The sequence below is a fragment of the Asterias rubens genome, chromosome 2 (assembly GCF_902459465.1).
Source record: "Asterias rubens chromosome 2, eAstRub1.3, whole genome shotgun sequence".
Lineage (NCBI taxonomy): Eukaryota > Metazoa > Echinodermata > Asteroidea > Forcipulatida > Asteriidae > Asterias > Asterias rubens.
Window position 1 is genome coordinate 24,862,600 of NC_047063.1, and position 14,053 is coordinate 24,876,652.

The window sequence follows — 14,053 nt, forward strand, 5'->3', positions numbered from 1 at the left end:
GCACAGTACATTCCTAATATAAAATGGGTTGCATGCACTTCCCTTTCCATGGAGGTATAGGTATTACAGTGAGCGGACATCTGCTGACCGTATGTCAGGGCTGGAATTACACGGAGGCCACACCCAGAGAGGCCATGGGCCTTCGTTGCCCTTGTTTTGGCCCTGGTGCCCCTTCACAACATTTTCAAGATCGACTGAATTAACTGAGGTGTAACCAAGATCACTGAGAACCTTATCGTTTTACTGATCCCGGATCTGATCTTTCTGTAGAAAAGACGCAACATAATGTTCTTGACTTGGTTGGAAGCCATTTTTCAATTTAAATGTCTTTAGTACAAGATAGGGAAGGAAAACAACTGGTTTTTATCTGAAATTTATATGAAGTTCGTTTATCCTCACACAATAGTTTTCCTGGGAAATGAAGTCAGAGGAAAACCGTCGTTCATTCGTATATCCCTTCTTTGTCTTGATATCCGTCCGTATAAAAAAATGACATTTTCTCAAACCCCCGATCGACCCAAACCTGGTCCTGCATGCAAATCTAGCGCTCAAAAATAGTTGCAACTTTCGGACGGTTACAGCCAATATGACTGTTATTTGTTTACAGCAATGAGCCCCAACGTTTGAGAACAAGCACCCACCTATAGTACTATGAACACTTCCAATAATAATGGAAGATTTATGTTTCACAGTTCAAATAAGTGGACCAAAGCGAGACTGAGACGAAAATAACTTGTCTCCTTTTGGGGTTATATCGATTACAGGGTTATATCGATTACAGGCATCCGAATGTTAAATCGAGTCTGACACAATTGAGGTTCTTTACAACAAAAAATTATTATTTAAAATAATTTGTATAACACAATCCAATCAAAGAACTGATACCAATCCAAGAACTGACTCCGCGACAGTACAGTTAATACGATCCTATATAAGCTAAAGTAGTAGTCCCAGCCAATTTCCTATACCTTCCTCCCATGTAGTAGTTCACAAGCATGACAGTTTTTTTCAGAACTGAGAAGTCTCCCGAACATCTGATAAATCTACTCCGCGGTAGTAGAATAAAGAAAGACAGTTCTTTAAGAGCAAACTCTATCCTGGCAAGTAGGAACACACACACGTGTTATACGGCAAACCAAATTACCTCACCATGCAATGCCTCAAATCATAATATTACACATCCATTAGCAAAATTTGCGCCTATAACACGATGAGGAAACGAGAAGAAATTTCAATGTTTAGAAGTGGGAGGAAAACTATACAAAATAGAAGCAAACAATAAAACAACGTTGACGGTTGCGGTTGATATTTAAGATGAAAACAACAAATAATTTCTAAATAAAGAAAGTCGCCGACCATTGATTACGTTTTCTTCTCGTTCTACTTGCATGACATGGGCCGAATTTCGTTTTTTGTTTTGTGTTGCTCAAAGCTGTTTATATGTATAGGGAAACACAATTATGTGTTATGTTGGTATAATAGGGCTTCCTTTATGCACAATTTGCTATGGCCATTATAATTTATGATGATTTCTTTATCAATAAGTTAAGTAATACTTATGAAAATAAATAAGACCCTTATAAACTCAAAGGCATTTTCCAAAATCTCTCGACACATTTCAGTTTTGTACAATTTGTAGTCGAAACTATTTGCATTACTGTTCGTCCTCAACGATGCAACCATCCGCACAGCAACTTAGAAACACTTTCGGTGGACGATTGAGGGACCACACTCGTCATATTCCTGTTTGTTGATCCACATCTGAGTGAACGTCGACAGAGAAGCCAAGATGGATCCACCCATCCACACCGAGTACTTCCTCTCAGGAGGTGCTATGGTCTTCACCTTCACAGAGGCAGGAGCAAGGGAGGTCACCTCCTTATTCATCCGGTCAGCCATGCCTGGGAACATGGTGGATCCCCCAGACATTACCAAGTTACTGAACAAGTCCCTGCGGATGTCCATGTCACATTTCTGGATGCTGTTGAAGACTGCCTCGTGGACACCCGTTGACTCCATGCCAATAAAGGAAGGTTGGAACAGCACCTCTGGGCATCGGAACCTCTCACTGCCGATGGTGATAACTTGACCATCAGGTAGCTCGTAGCTTTTCTCCAGGCTTGAGCTATTCTGTGAACTGATCATCTCCTGGTCGAAGTCGAGAGCTGAGTAGCAAAGCTTCTGCTTGATGTCACGGACAATCTCCCGCTCAGCTGAAATGATTAAATGTCATCAGCAATCAAACGATTGGTCTTTATGGAAAGGCATGCGGTAACACCATGTCATGACTATTCTCCAAGTGAGTTGGGGTGGTTCTTTTATGTGAAAAGAACCGTTGGTTTCAACTCGACGTTTCGATCAGATATGCTCTGATCGTCTTCTGGAGAAAGTTGGTATACTTTGGGACATACACTGCGATTGAAAATTAAAGTAAGCAGCCGATTTGTGTAATGTATATCGGATGTGGAAGGAGACAATGACCTCTCATGAAAAATGTATTGTACATGGCTTCATAGCCAAGTAAATTTTATAAGTTCAACAGAATTTAGTGTTCAAAATAATGCGTTTATGCCATAAACAAATTGGTTTAACACTGAGGCTTTTGCTATTCACCTCCGTCATGTTGTAAACTGCAATTTGTATAGTTTAAATTGTTGTACCCTCGTGGGGGTACGTTCCTTTTTGGAATAAAACAAGAAATCAAATCACATGATAAAAGTCTTACCTGTGGTGGAGAAGGAGTACCCTCGCTCCGTCAGAATCTTCATGAGGTAGTCAGTGAGGTCTCGACCGGCCAAGTCGATTCTCTGGATTGCATGAGGTAGCGAGTAACCCTCGTAGATCGGCACAACGTGTGAAACACCGTCACCAGAATCAAAGACGATTCCAGTGGTCCGGCCGGACGAGTAGAGGGACAGGACGGCCTGGATGCTCACGTACATCGCCGGAACGTTGAAGGTCTCGAACATTATCTGAAAGGAGAATGTATGTGAGGTTGTTTTTCTAACAAGAACGATTGGAAATAAAGTATGTTGAATATAATATAGGTATTTAGTGTCCCCATGCAATTTGTTTGTCAATAAGGCTTTGATTTATATTTTTGTTCTGTTTAAATGTGTATTATTTTTGTGTATGGCATGTTTACTGTTATGCGCCCTCGAACCAGGCATGTAGGTCCTGGGAGAGAGCGCAACAAAAATTCAATAAATTACTAAAATTTGTGTAGCTTAAGCATCTGTCTCGTTTAAAAAAAGTGAAACTATATTTTCTTGTCAACATTGAAGTGTTATTTCAAAGTGAATTATTCCATCTCGAATCATGTTTTGAGGGTAAATCCATATGAATTTGATGAAATATTTGCGGAAATAAAAATTGACCAATATCCTAAATACCTGTGTCATCTTTTCTCTGTTGGCTTTTGGGTTCAGAGGTGCCTCAGTCAGCAAGACAGGTTTCTCCTCTGGAGCCACACGCAACTCATTGTAGAAGGTGTGGTGCCAGATCTTTTCCATATCGTCCCAGTTGGTGACGATACCATGTTCAATGGGATACTTGAGAGTCAGGATCCCTCGTCTGCCCTGGGCTTCGTCTCCGATGTAGCTGTCTTTCTTTCCCATTCCAGCCATCATTACCTTGAAAATAAGAGAAAATGTATCCTTTAAAACTTGTTGCCATCGACATTATTGATAACCGGTTGATATCTGAAAGTTCAGTAATCGTTAATAAAATAATAATAATTCAGCTGAAGCCTTTTATTATGCACCTGAAAGCACGCAAAATTATGCAACGATAATTGTTTTTTTTCTTACATTGCTTTCTTGCAAATTCGATGACCAATTGAGCCCAACTTTTCACAGGTTTTTGTTGAATATTTTGGGATACAACAAGTGAGAATTTGACAATTACCGAAGGTGTCCAGTGCCTTTGAACAACTTATAATGTCCGGTAAAAAGTAACCTGTTTTATTTCTTACCTCATGACGAGGCCGTCCCACCACGGCTGGGAATACGGCGCGAGGTGCGTCATCTCCGGCGAATCCCGCCTTGGTCATACCAGAACCGTTGTCGATTACAATAGCCGATATTTCATCATTGCCGAACATTGACATGATGATGTAGGTGGTGTGGGTTTCGCCTTTCTTAGATTTGTAGAAAATAATCCTGTAAATAGAATGTTGTACAGAGTTTTAAAGGGACACATTGCCTTTAATATATTAATTTACATGTCTATAATCATAATAGGCATGTTTGTGTGGATCATTCTACTTTCAAAACATCTTTATAAACCGGTCTTTCTGTAACAGACGGTTTCAAAACGCATTTCACAGATGAACTCGCCCGAATACGTTGCAACTTTTTGACTCCCGTAACATTGAATGGCCGACCATGTAAGTTCGCAAAGTAAAATGAAAACCACGCAATTTCGAGGCAAATGTGTGTGGGACATTGTATTCTACTTTTAAAACATCTTTCTAACCATATTATTTTATTTTATAACAAACGGTTACGAACGCTTTTCAAAGACCAACTCGACCGATCCAAGGCAACGTGTTCCTTTAAACCTCTGTCTCTGATAAATATAATTATTTCACTTTTATTTTGTATAATACTTTGTTCGGGTTTCGGTCATCTCTTTAGTTTTTTAAAAAACAAAATCAGAAGTGAGATGTGAGATTTTTTGATGGACCTTATCCAATTGCAAATAGAGTAACAAGTCTGCAGAATATACGTGGTTCTCTTTGTATCAACATAAATTCCGATGTGAAGGTCGAGGACCGCTAAAGATTCGGAATTAATTTCGTCTGTTACGCAACTGTTGAGTGCATGTGAGCTAATATTAATCAAAATTTTAAGGGGAAATCAGATGATTCGGTTGCTACAATTAAAAGTCGTGTCATAAACTGACGTGAATATATCTGTTTTTCTCTTTGAACAATTCAAAAATAAATGAAAACAGATGTTTTTTTGTATGACCACTTCAAGCTGGTTGAAACAAAATATTGAAAAGGCCGTGTTAGGTTTATCATGGAGGTAGAAATAGATTTCATACCTCCATTGGTTCATGGATACAACTTGAAGGCTAAATATTACATGCAGTGTTTTAAAATACTTTGTAAAAAAAAAACGTACCCAAAATGGTTCTCACTGGTCACGGCACTGGTCAAGCTGGGATGGAATACGGTTCGACAGGAGTCTTCGATAGAGTCTTGAAAGGTGACGAGGAATTATTTTACAATAGTTTAAAAACGGTTTGCAATAATATCACTGATCTCTTATTATGCAGAAGTAAAACTGTGCACTTCGAATGCTCGCAATGTGGTTTCTTGTCTTCCCAGCCGTAAGCTAGCCATTTTTATATTTTTTTTTTAATTTCAGGGAGAAACTTTATTTATGCCCTTGTATGGCAAAGACTTGGGTAATCCCTTGGCTACCTGTGTTGTAAGTTTAAGGGAGAATTATGGCCTAATATGGCGAAGACTGGGGTAATCCTTCGACTATCTAGTCCGTGTAAGTCATAGGACTTTTATTTGCACAGTTACATCATTTTGTTTATCACCCGATGTTTGATCTTAGTGAATCATCAAACACACACCAGATGAAGCTTGGCTCTGGTACTGCACTCGAGCCACTGCTCTGAAGACAATAATACATCATGACTCGTACACACACTCAGAAAGGTTTGTGATGCATCTTGTTATTTTTAGCGATGATATTTTTCCAGGGATTTGAGTCTCTACATACACCACTCATCGGTGAAGTCCCGAACACCATATAAGGCAAGGTCAGACTATAGGTGAGTTTCAATAGTGAGAACTGTATAGCGTCAAGCTTCACTGCACACCAACTCTTGATTTACTAGGCCGATATTGGTTTTAGATCTCGTTGGGTAAACACAACATGTAGGGCCGTCTTTTAAAGTATAGTGCAAGTAGACCTACTAATACCCTTTTAAGGCCAAAATTGTATTCAGACATCAAAAGAAGTGACTCCCTTTTATAAGACGATTATCAAAAAGATCCTACTTGCCACAACTTCGTACCTGAGCACAGCAATATTATTATTTGCACATTATGCTCACTACCAAAGTAAGATTGCCTCCGGGTGAATTTTGTTTTACACACACACCTCCAGACAGGTGTTGCGGTCTCAGTTGACCGGTACCGCGGAGGTGTGCTAAAAGCTCAGCAATACCAAATACGGTAGAATACGTCACTTCATATGCGCACAGCAAGCGAAAGTGGTCGATTTCAGTGTCGGGCTGAGTCGACTGTTTGCTCGAGGGAGAGAGCCCGCCCACCCCACACTGCAGCATGCAGAACACCATTTTTGGTACTGCGTGTGGGTTTGTAGTGTGTGTCCCAAAATCACAAATTTTCGGGCCTTGCATGAACTTGATGACCGTCCTGGTGGTTGTGGCTTTTTCACTGACGAATCTGCATGGTGTTTCCCTCTGATGGGAACTGGGCAACTGTGTTTAGGTAAGTATAAAAAACTATGCAATGGTTGCAAAAGAACACTACACGTCGTTTCTCCTTGACAAAACAGTCGGGTTTATTGTCCATGGTTTAGTAGTTGCGACATTCGGTTCGGGAGATGTTGGTTTTTCAACTGGAGTGATGTACTTACTTCCCCCATCCATGGTAAAGGATGCATTGCCTAGGATCGGACGAGTTGGACTATAAAAAGCGTTTGAAACCGTTTGGTATAAAATGCATAGGGCCTATTGTTGGAAAGATGTTTTAAAATAAAAGTGATGACAGTAGAATACAATGTGACAATGATCCACACAAATTTGCCTCGAAATTGCGTGGTTTTCCTTTTAGTTTTACTTTGCGAACTAACACGGTCTGCTATTTATCATCTATCAGTCACTAATAATATCATTAATATAATAATGTCATTAATATATGAATGGGAGTCAAAAATAAAAAATTTGACTCCCATGGCTGACCGTGTTAGTCGATGAGGTTAAAGGAAAACCGGGCAATTTGGAGGCATGTTGTTGTGGATCGACATTGTATTCTACTTTTACAACATCTTTCTACCCATGCATTTTATAACAAACAGTTACAAACGTTTTTCAGTGAGACCAACTCGACCGATCCAAGGCAACGTGTTCCTTTAATAAGTACAATCCCGGCCAAAATGCTTGGGCCACCCATTTGCAACGTTACAAAAACATTCCATGTCCACTTCACCCAGACAAACATTCTCTTTGTGAGACTCTATTTTGTTAACTTGAGCGATGAACTTTATTTGCATTGAAATATTCTGCGGACACACACAGACATGTATCCAATTCATCCAGTGCTGTGTAGAAAAAGGAAGGGCCTGGACTGCAGCATGCAGGGCCAGTGGAGTAGCCAAGGTCGTGGGGTTGGCAATAGTGCTCACAGGGGCGGAGAAAATGTTTTTTTTGTATACAATGAATGATCGCGACCGGGATTGCAACCACAGCCAACCAGCCAACCACCTCAGCCCCCCCCCCCCAAAAAAAAACTTATAAAAATTACAGCAACGCACAAAATCAAACATGTATCATGTAGGGCCCAGTTCCCCCCCCCCCCCCCCCAACTGAAAAAGTCCTCACAACACTGCTAACCAAGGGGTTGAATTTTCACAATGCACAGAGTCATCCACAAACATGTACAACTTGATCTGAGTGGACGTACGTCTGAACTTCAACTTAAAGCCATTACACACTTTCGGTAAACAGTATTGTCCAAGTCCCACACTTCGTGTATCACAACTTATATATAAAATAACAATCCTGTTGAAATTTAGGCTCAATCGGACATCGGAGTCGGGAGAAAATAACGGGAAAACCCACTCCTGTTTTTGCGCGTTTCGCCATGTCATGACATGTGTTTATAACAAATCCGTAATTCTCGTTAACGAGAATTTATATTGTTTTACCGTTTTCTCAAAAAGTAAAGCATTTCATGGACTAATATTTCAAGAGAAGTCTTTCACCATTACCTTCTGTAAACCCTGTAAATTATTTGTAAATCTGTGAACTTTTTTTTTTTTTCTGTACCGAAAGGGTCCAATGGCTTTAAGAGACCCCACAGCTGTCACCACTAGAAATCACAACCCACTTACCCTAAGAATCCCTTCCCTATTAGAACCAACGCTTTCAAACTTTCCAAATACAGCAAAAGACTGGAGTTCACTCCCCTACATAATAGTTGCCAGCACCACTTCTAACCGCATTTCTATAGCGCCTAACACCACCAAAAGAAAGTCTCTAAGCGCTTGAGTTAGTTCGGTATACACTCATGTGCATAAATTAAAAGCGCCTGGGAGTTCCTAAGCACCTAGGAGTTCCTCCCTCCTGACCTGACTTAATTGAGTGTTGTTACTAGTAAGGAGCTGTTCAATACAAATAATAGACCGATCCATTAAGCTTCGCCCCATTGCGTATTAACCAATCACAACTCATTGCGCAACCGAAGGTTCAAAAATAAAGTCTGACATGCATGTGCGTATGCTTGACGTGCGTGACTGAGTTGTGCAGAAAGGCATTGGAGAGGCTCAAGTGTTCTTGCTCACACAGGCATCATGGGCAGAGCCTAATGAATCGATCTATTACATCAAGATGAAGATTAACACAGCTATATTACATTTTCATAAAATTAGTTTTGGTGATCTTTTGGGTTCCTGGATCTTCAACTACACCATACATCTAATTCCACTCGTGTTTTTAATTTTCCAGATGGATAGAAAACAACTATGGCAACGCAACAAGGTGATTCACGCACCATTGTTATTGACAATGGATCCTATGTCAGTAAGGCTGGATTTGCGGGTGACAATGAACCATGCAGTGTCTTGCGGACAGTGGCGGGCAGACATCGACATAAGGTAACATCAGATAATGCAGTTGCAGTGATCTTAAACTTCCAATCTAGCGGTAGTCGAGGGACCATGGTTTATGGATCATCACCACTACTAAAAATGCTACACATTGAAAACAAATCAGTTGATTTATGATTAAACCATTCGACTTTGTAACTTGTGGTGTAAAATTTAACCTAATTGGGCCAGCCTTTTGTTTTTGTCAATTTGTAGAAAAATGTTTGTAAAAAGGTTCAGCTGAATACAGTTTCTACTTTCTGAAAAAACGGCAAAGGACTGTTTTGGTATTTTCACAAGAACGCTGAATTTATCCACCTTTAGCAAGGTGGAAGTGGGTACTTGGTATCTCTGGCCGCAGCATTCAAGAATGGACACCAACCCTTGGAAATCTGAGAAGTGTTTCATACGAGAATCGTTGTCCAATTTATTCAAATGTTATCTTCACCCGGTGAAGATTTATCCAATACATTATTACTTTGAAGGGAATCCTTTCTCAAAGCATTGAATCAGTTAAGCACAGTGCTTCTCATCAAGTAAGTTTGATGGTCATGAATTTATTGACTAAATAACCAATTAATGACCCTACCTTTTAGGAGAGATTCATTGGTATAAATATTATTTATCTATGAACCAAAACCAGTTAGCTCAAGCTGAACTGTGACAGATAATAACACACTCACAGAAATCTCTCCTCAAAAGTTTTGTTCTAAAAAAATAAATTAACCTCTTTTGCTTAGGAATTTGCACAGAAGTATTGTTCCAATCCCAAAGACACCTACGTCGGAAACGAGGCAATTACAAAGAAGGGTATCCTCTGTCTGAGGTACCCCGTCGAACACGGTATCGTCACCAATTGGGATGATATGGAGGCGATCTGGCACCACACCTTCTACAATGATCTGTGTGTGGCTCCAGAGGAACACGCTGTCTTGCTGACTGAGATTGCTCTGAACTCCAAGCCCAACAGAGAAAAGATGACCGAGGTAATGATTATTGATCAATGTCCGTAATTGACTTGCGCAGTAGACCTTTTCACAAATACCCATTGCACAACTGTTGAATGAGGTGCATGCTGCTCTATCAAGCAATCAAGCTTCATTGCTAGCTAGACCAGTACACACCTCAATTCAACGACTAATGCCTGCCTACTGAATACTTGCCATAAGGTCTATGGTCTACTGCAGTGTTACAGTTTTGATTGGTCCGCAGTGGTATTATAAAATGTTTGTTTTTTGTTTTTTAATTAATTTCATTACGTTTGTTAAATTTACAGGATGAAAACAACAATAGAATATTGAAATTCCTTTTAATAAATTTAATTTGTTTAAATGGGTAGAGGAATACTTTTAGAAACAAAAGTTTTCAGTTCAGACAACTGTTCCTAATCGGTTATTAGAAGCAGACTTTCCTAAGTGGCCTTGCACTGGGGTCAAAAAGTGGCCTCACTGGGGTCAAAGGAGGCAAATGAAATGATTGAACAGTAGCTGTTGTTTGTGCATGAAAATGTGCATGCCAGTGCAGCATTTTGCGTTATATGCAAGGTAAGGGGTCTATTACTTGTAGCTCGGTTTGGTTCTCACTTTTTATTTGTGTGTTAGGTAGGATCATCTACTCACCATTTATTTTTGACATCATGATTTACCCGGTACAGGCAACATTTTCCATGGAGATACAATCCCCGTGTCAGTTTCAGTTGATTACAGTGCCTGCTTGTTAGGAACATAAGAGTCAAGTAGGATTTGAAACTTTGCATGGTGGAAATACGATATGGAATGGTTTGCGGTATCACCATGTAATGACTATCTCTAATGAGTTGGGGTGGTTCTGAAAAGAGTTGTTGGTTTCAACTCGACGTTTCGACCAGTATGCTCTGATCGTCTTCTAAAGCTTTCTCCAAAAGACGATCAGAGCATACTGATCAAAACGTTGAGTTTTCAGAACCACCTCAATTCATTTAGAGAAATTAGAGTCAGTTGCTACATTTTACCATTGTCGCTGAGTTGCTCTACAACGTGGTTAATGCTCTATATTCAAGGATGGAAACTCATTTTATGTTTGTTACCCTTCATTCTTTCCCCACTTGTAGATCATGTTTGAGACTTTCAATGTTCCAGCAATGTACCTCGGCACCCAGGCTGCCCTGTCCCTCTATGCGTCTGGTCGGAAGACCGGGATAGTATTTGAATCTGGTGGAGGCGTCTCAGAAATTGTGCCGATCAATGACGGTAAAACGTTGCTTAATGCAGTCCAGACGTTTGATGTAAATGGACGCGACCTCTCTTTTTTCCTGATGAAGTTGCTGCAAGAAAATAGTATGCCCTTCTGCTCAAATGGTATAGTAATTAGCTGTAATAACTTATTAATTGTTAATTAATATGTTACATTGATTGTATTTTCAGCATTCTCCCTTAACGGTGGTCCACTGGCAAACCCCAGCATTTTTTTCAAATCTATCCACATTAAGCGAGGGGACAGTGGGAAACAACTGAATCACTGGCTGCAGCAATCGTGAAGGGACACCGACCCGCGGAAGTCTGTGAAACGTTTCACACATGAATTGTTTCTTGGGTTCATATATGTTTTATTGCCATTTTTTTGAATACTTTAGTTGATTTATAATCATCTGCAGGGCAATACTGACAAAATTGTTTCACAAGATGCTTTGACAGTTTTGTACCCTACCCTTACCACCTGTAAATTTTCAGATAGAAAATTACACAAAATTAATGTTTTTCACGGTCAATATCCAAGAGTGAGTGACATTTAGTGGTATCGCAAAAGTCTTTTTAGAAAAGTTTGGTTTGTTGTAAGGGATCGTCATTTTAGTACTCACATTTCCCAAAATACCGACACTCTTATTTTGGTGGCTCTTGCTTGTTTTCTTAAAGTTGCTTCTGTATATAGAAGTCAAGTAGTGACTTTGTTTTAAATTAAATATTGCAGAAAAGTTAGCACTAATTCAGTGCTCCATTCATACTTGTACATGTTGGAAGTCAGTGCTGAATTACTCTTGTGATGTTGATACATGTATACTATGCCTCTTGCAGCTGAATTGCAGTTGGTTCGTGAAATTAAAGAGACGATATGCTACACAGCGCTTGACTTTGACCAGGAGATGGTCGCTGCCCAGAACAGCTCCAGCCTGGACAAAAGCTATGAGCTACCTGATGGTCAAGTTATCACCATCGGCAGTGAGACTTTCCAGTGCCCAGAGGTGCTGTTCCAACCCTCTTTGATTGGTATGGAGTCAACGGGTGTCCACGAGGCAGTCTTCAACAGCATCCAGAAATGTGACATGGACATCCGCAAGGACTTGTTCAGTAACTTGGTAATGTCTGGGGGATCCACCATGTTCCCAGGCATGGCTGACCGGATGAATAAGGAGGTGACCTCCCTTGCTCCTGCCTCTGTGAAGGTGAAGACCATAGCACCTCCTGAGAGGAAGTACTCGGTGTGGATGGGTGGATCCATCTTGGCTTCTCTGTCGACGTTTAGTGAGTTAGCGATCAGCAAGAAACAGTGTGATGAGGTTGGCTCGTTGATCGTTCACCAGAAATGTCTTTAATTGGAACTGACAAAAGAATCAACAAGATTGTTGCCGTTAATCTAGGCAATGTTAATTTGGGTTTATTCAAATTCTATTTTCTTAACTTTTAACAGTATTACAGATGGAAATGTTGCCATTGGTACTGGTTTCATATTAACTTTCAGATTGAAATTTTTTGTATTTTCTATGATATTTGTTTAATTTTGTTATTACCAAACACGCACTAAAATGCCGCCACCAATAATTACAATGCTTACTCATGAAAACAGTTGATGAATTAAATTACCTGAAATAAATATTTCTTGCCCTGCCATGCTGTTATAAGCGTATAACACCCAAGAATGTTTTCGATTGGAGGATTGTTAATAATTTAGCATTCATAATCCATACCAGATCCCACGTTAATGTGCATCTTTGTATTATTTACACGCATTTTGGGGCTATTCATTGCATATTTTGGTCCCATCCTTTTTTACTATGGCACACTACTAGACCATTTCACCATGCAGTGCAAAATACCCTAAAAATGGATGCCAGTAGAACACAATTTTGTAAAAAAAAAATACAAAAATATTGTGCTTTTGTCAAAATTTGAAAGAACAACTTGGGTGTTTATAAAACGAATAGTAAATGCTCGCATTTGTTTAATGGAGATAATTTTTTCGTTCATTGAAGATGGAATGATTGTTTCATTCGACTCGACTATTAAGACTTTATCCTGTTGAATGGAGCCTTGAACGGAACATTCCAGGGCATTTTCTGGCATTTTTCTTTTCATTTAGCCATACCATGTAGCTGTTTAATACTTTATAAAAATTAATGTTAAGTTTTTAATTCAGCAGTCTTGCCGCATGACACAATCTACAATCCAATGTCGGCAAATGCTACCAGTTGAGTTTGTCGGCATTGGATTGTGGGTTCGAATCCCAGTCTGGTCACAGCATGCTCTGAGCTCAAAATATATTCAACAAATAATCAACTGTCTCTGCTCATCACTGTTTGAATTAGGCCTACTTCATATTCTGAATGCATGAACAGAATTTTAAAAAGGCCCAATTCAAAAAGTGATGAGTAGCTAGAAGATCAGTTGAATATCAGCAAATGCGCATAATCTTTCCAAATAAAACAAAATGGAAAGATTATAAGCTTTTTGAGATGAGAGTTGAGATGGTTTCAGAGATTGATTTGGCCTTGGCTGCAAATGGATATTTGCCATTCGTGTAAAGTGATTTTTTAATATCACTTTTCAGAAAATTTCATACTTCAGTTCCTACCTCCATGCTTATAAAATACACTGGACACTATTGGTAATTGTCAAATACCAGTCTTTCACTTGGTGTGTCTCAACATATGCATAAAATAGCAAACCTGTGAAAATTTGAGGTCAATTAATTGGTCATCAAAGTTGCAAGATAAAAATGTAAGCAAAAACACCCTTGTCACATGAAGTTGTGTGCTTTCAGATGCTTGATTTAGGGTACCTCAAGATCTAATTCTGAGGTCTAAAAATGAAATTTGTGGAAAATTACTTCTCTCAAAAAAATACATTACTTGAGAGGGAGCCGTTTCTCACAATGTTATTAACAACAGTGTCCACTAGTTAAAGTACTTTATGAGTTCTTCTTTTAGTACCCAAATACTCAAGTTC

At 39.5% G+C, this 14,053-nt stretch overlaps 2 protein-coding genes across 2 annotated transcripts; one reads left to right on the plus strand and one right to left on the minus strand.

The window, feature by feature from the left end:
• Positions 1 to 1,695: 1,695 nt before the first annotated feature.
• Positions 1,696 to 4,139, minus strand: LOC117302193 (actin, cytoplasmic-like). Its single transcript, XM_033786013.1, has 4 exons — positions 3,974 to 4,139; positions 3,393 to 3,632; positions 2,726 to 2,972; positions 1,696 to 2,213 (listed from the first exon to the last, which is right to left on the minus strand). Exons 1-4 carry the CDS (start codon positions 4,106 to 4,108, stop codon positions 1,696 to 1,698), a joined length of 1,140 nt encoding a protein of 379 aa, XP_033641904.1. The 5' UTR covers positions 4,109 to 4,139.
• Positions 4,140 to 6,305: 2,166 nt separating this feature from the next.
• Positions 6,306 to 13,749, plus strand: LOC117307246 (actin, clone 302-like). Its single transcript, XM_033791932.1, has 5 exons — positions 6,306 to 6,478; positions 8,716 to 8,864; positions 9,596 to 9,841; positions 10,945 to 11,191; positions 11,906 to 13,749. Exons 2-5 carry the CDS (start codon positions 8,733 to 8,735, stop codon positions 12,421 to 12,423), a joined length of 1,143 nt encoding a protein of 380 aa, XP_033647823.1. The 5' UTR covers positions 6,306 to 6,478; positions 8,716 to 8,732; the 3' UTR covers positions 12,424 to 13,749.
• Positions 13,750 to 14,053: the final 304 nt, after the last annotated feature.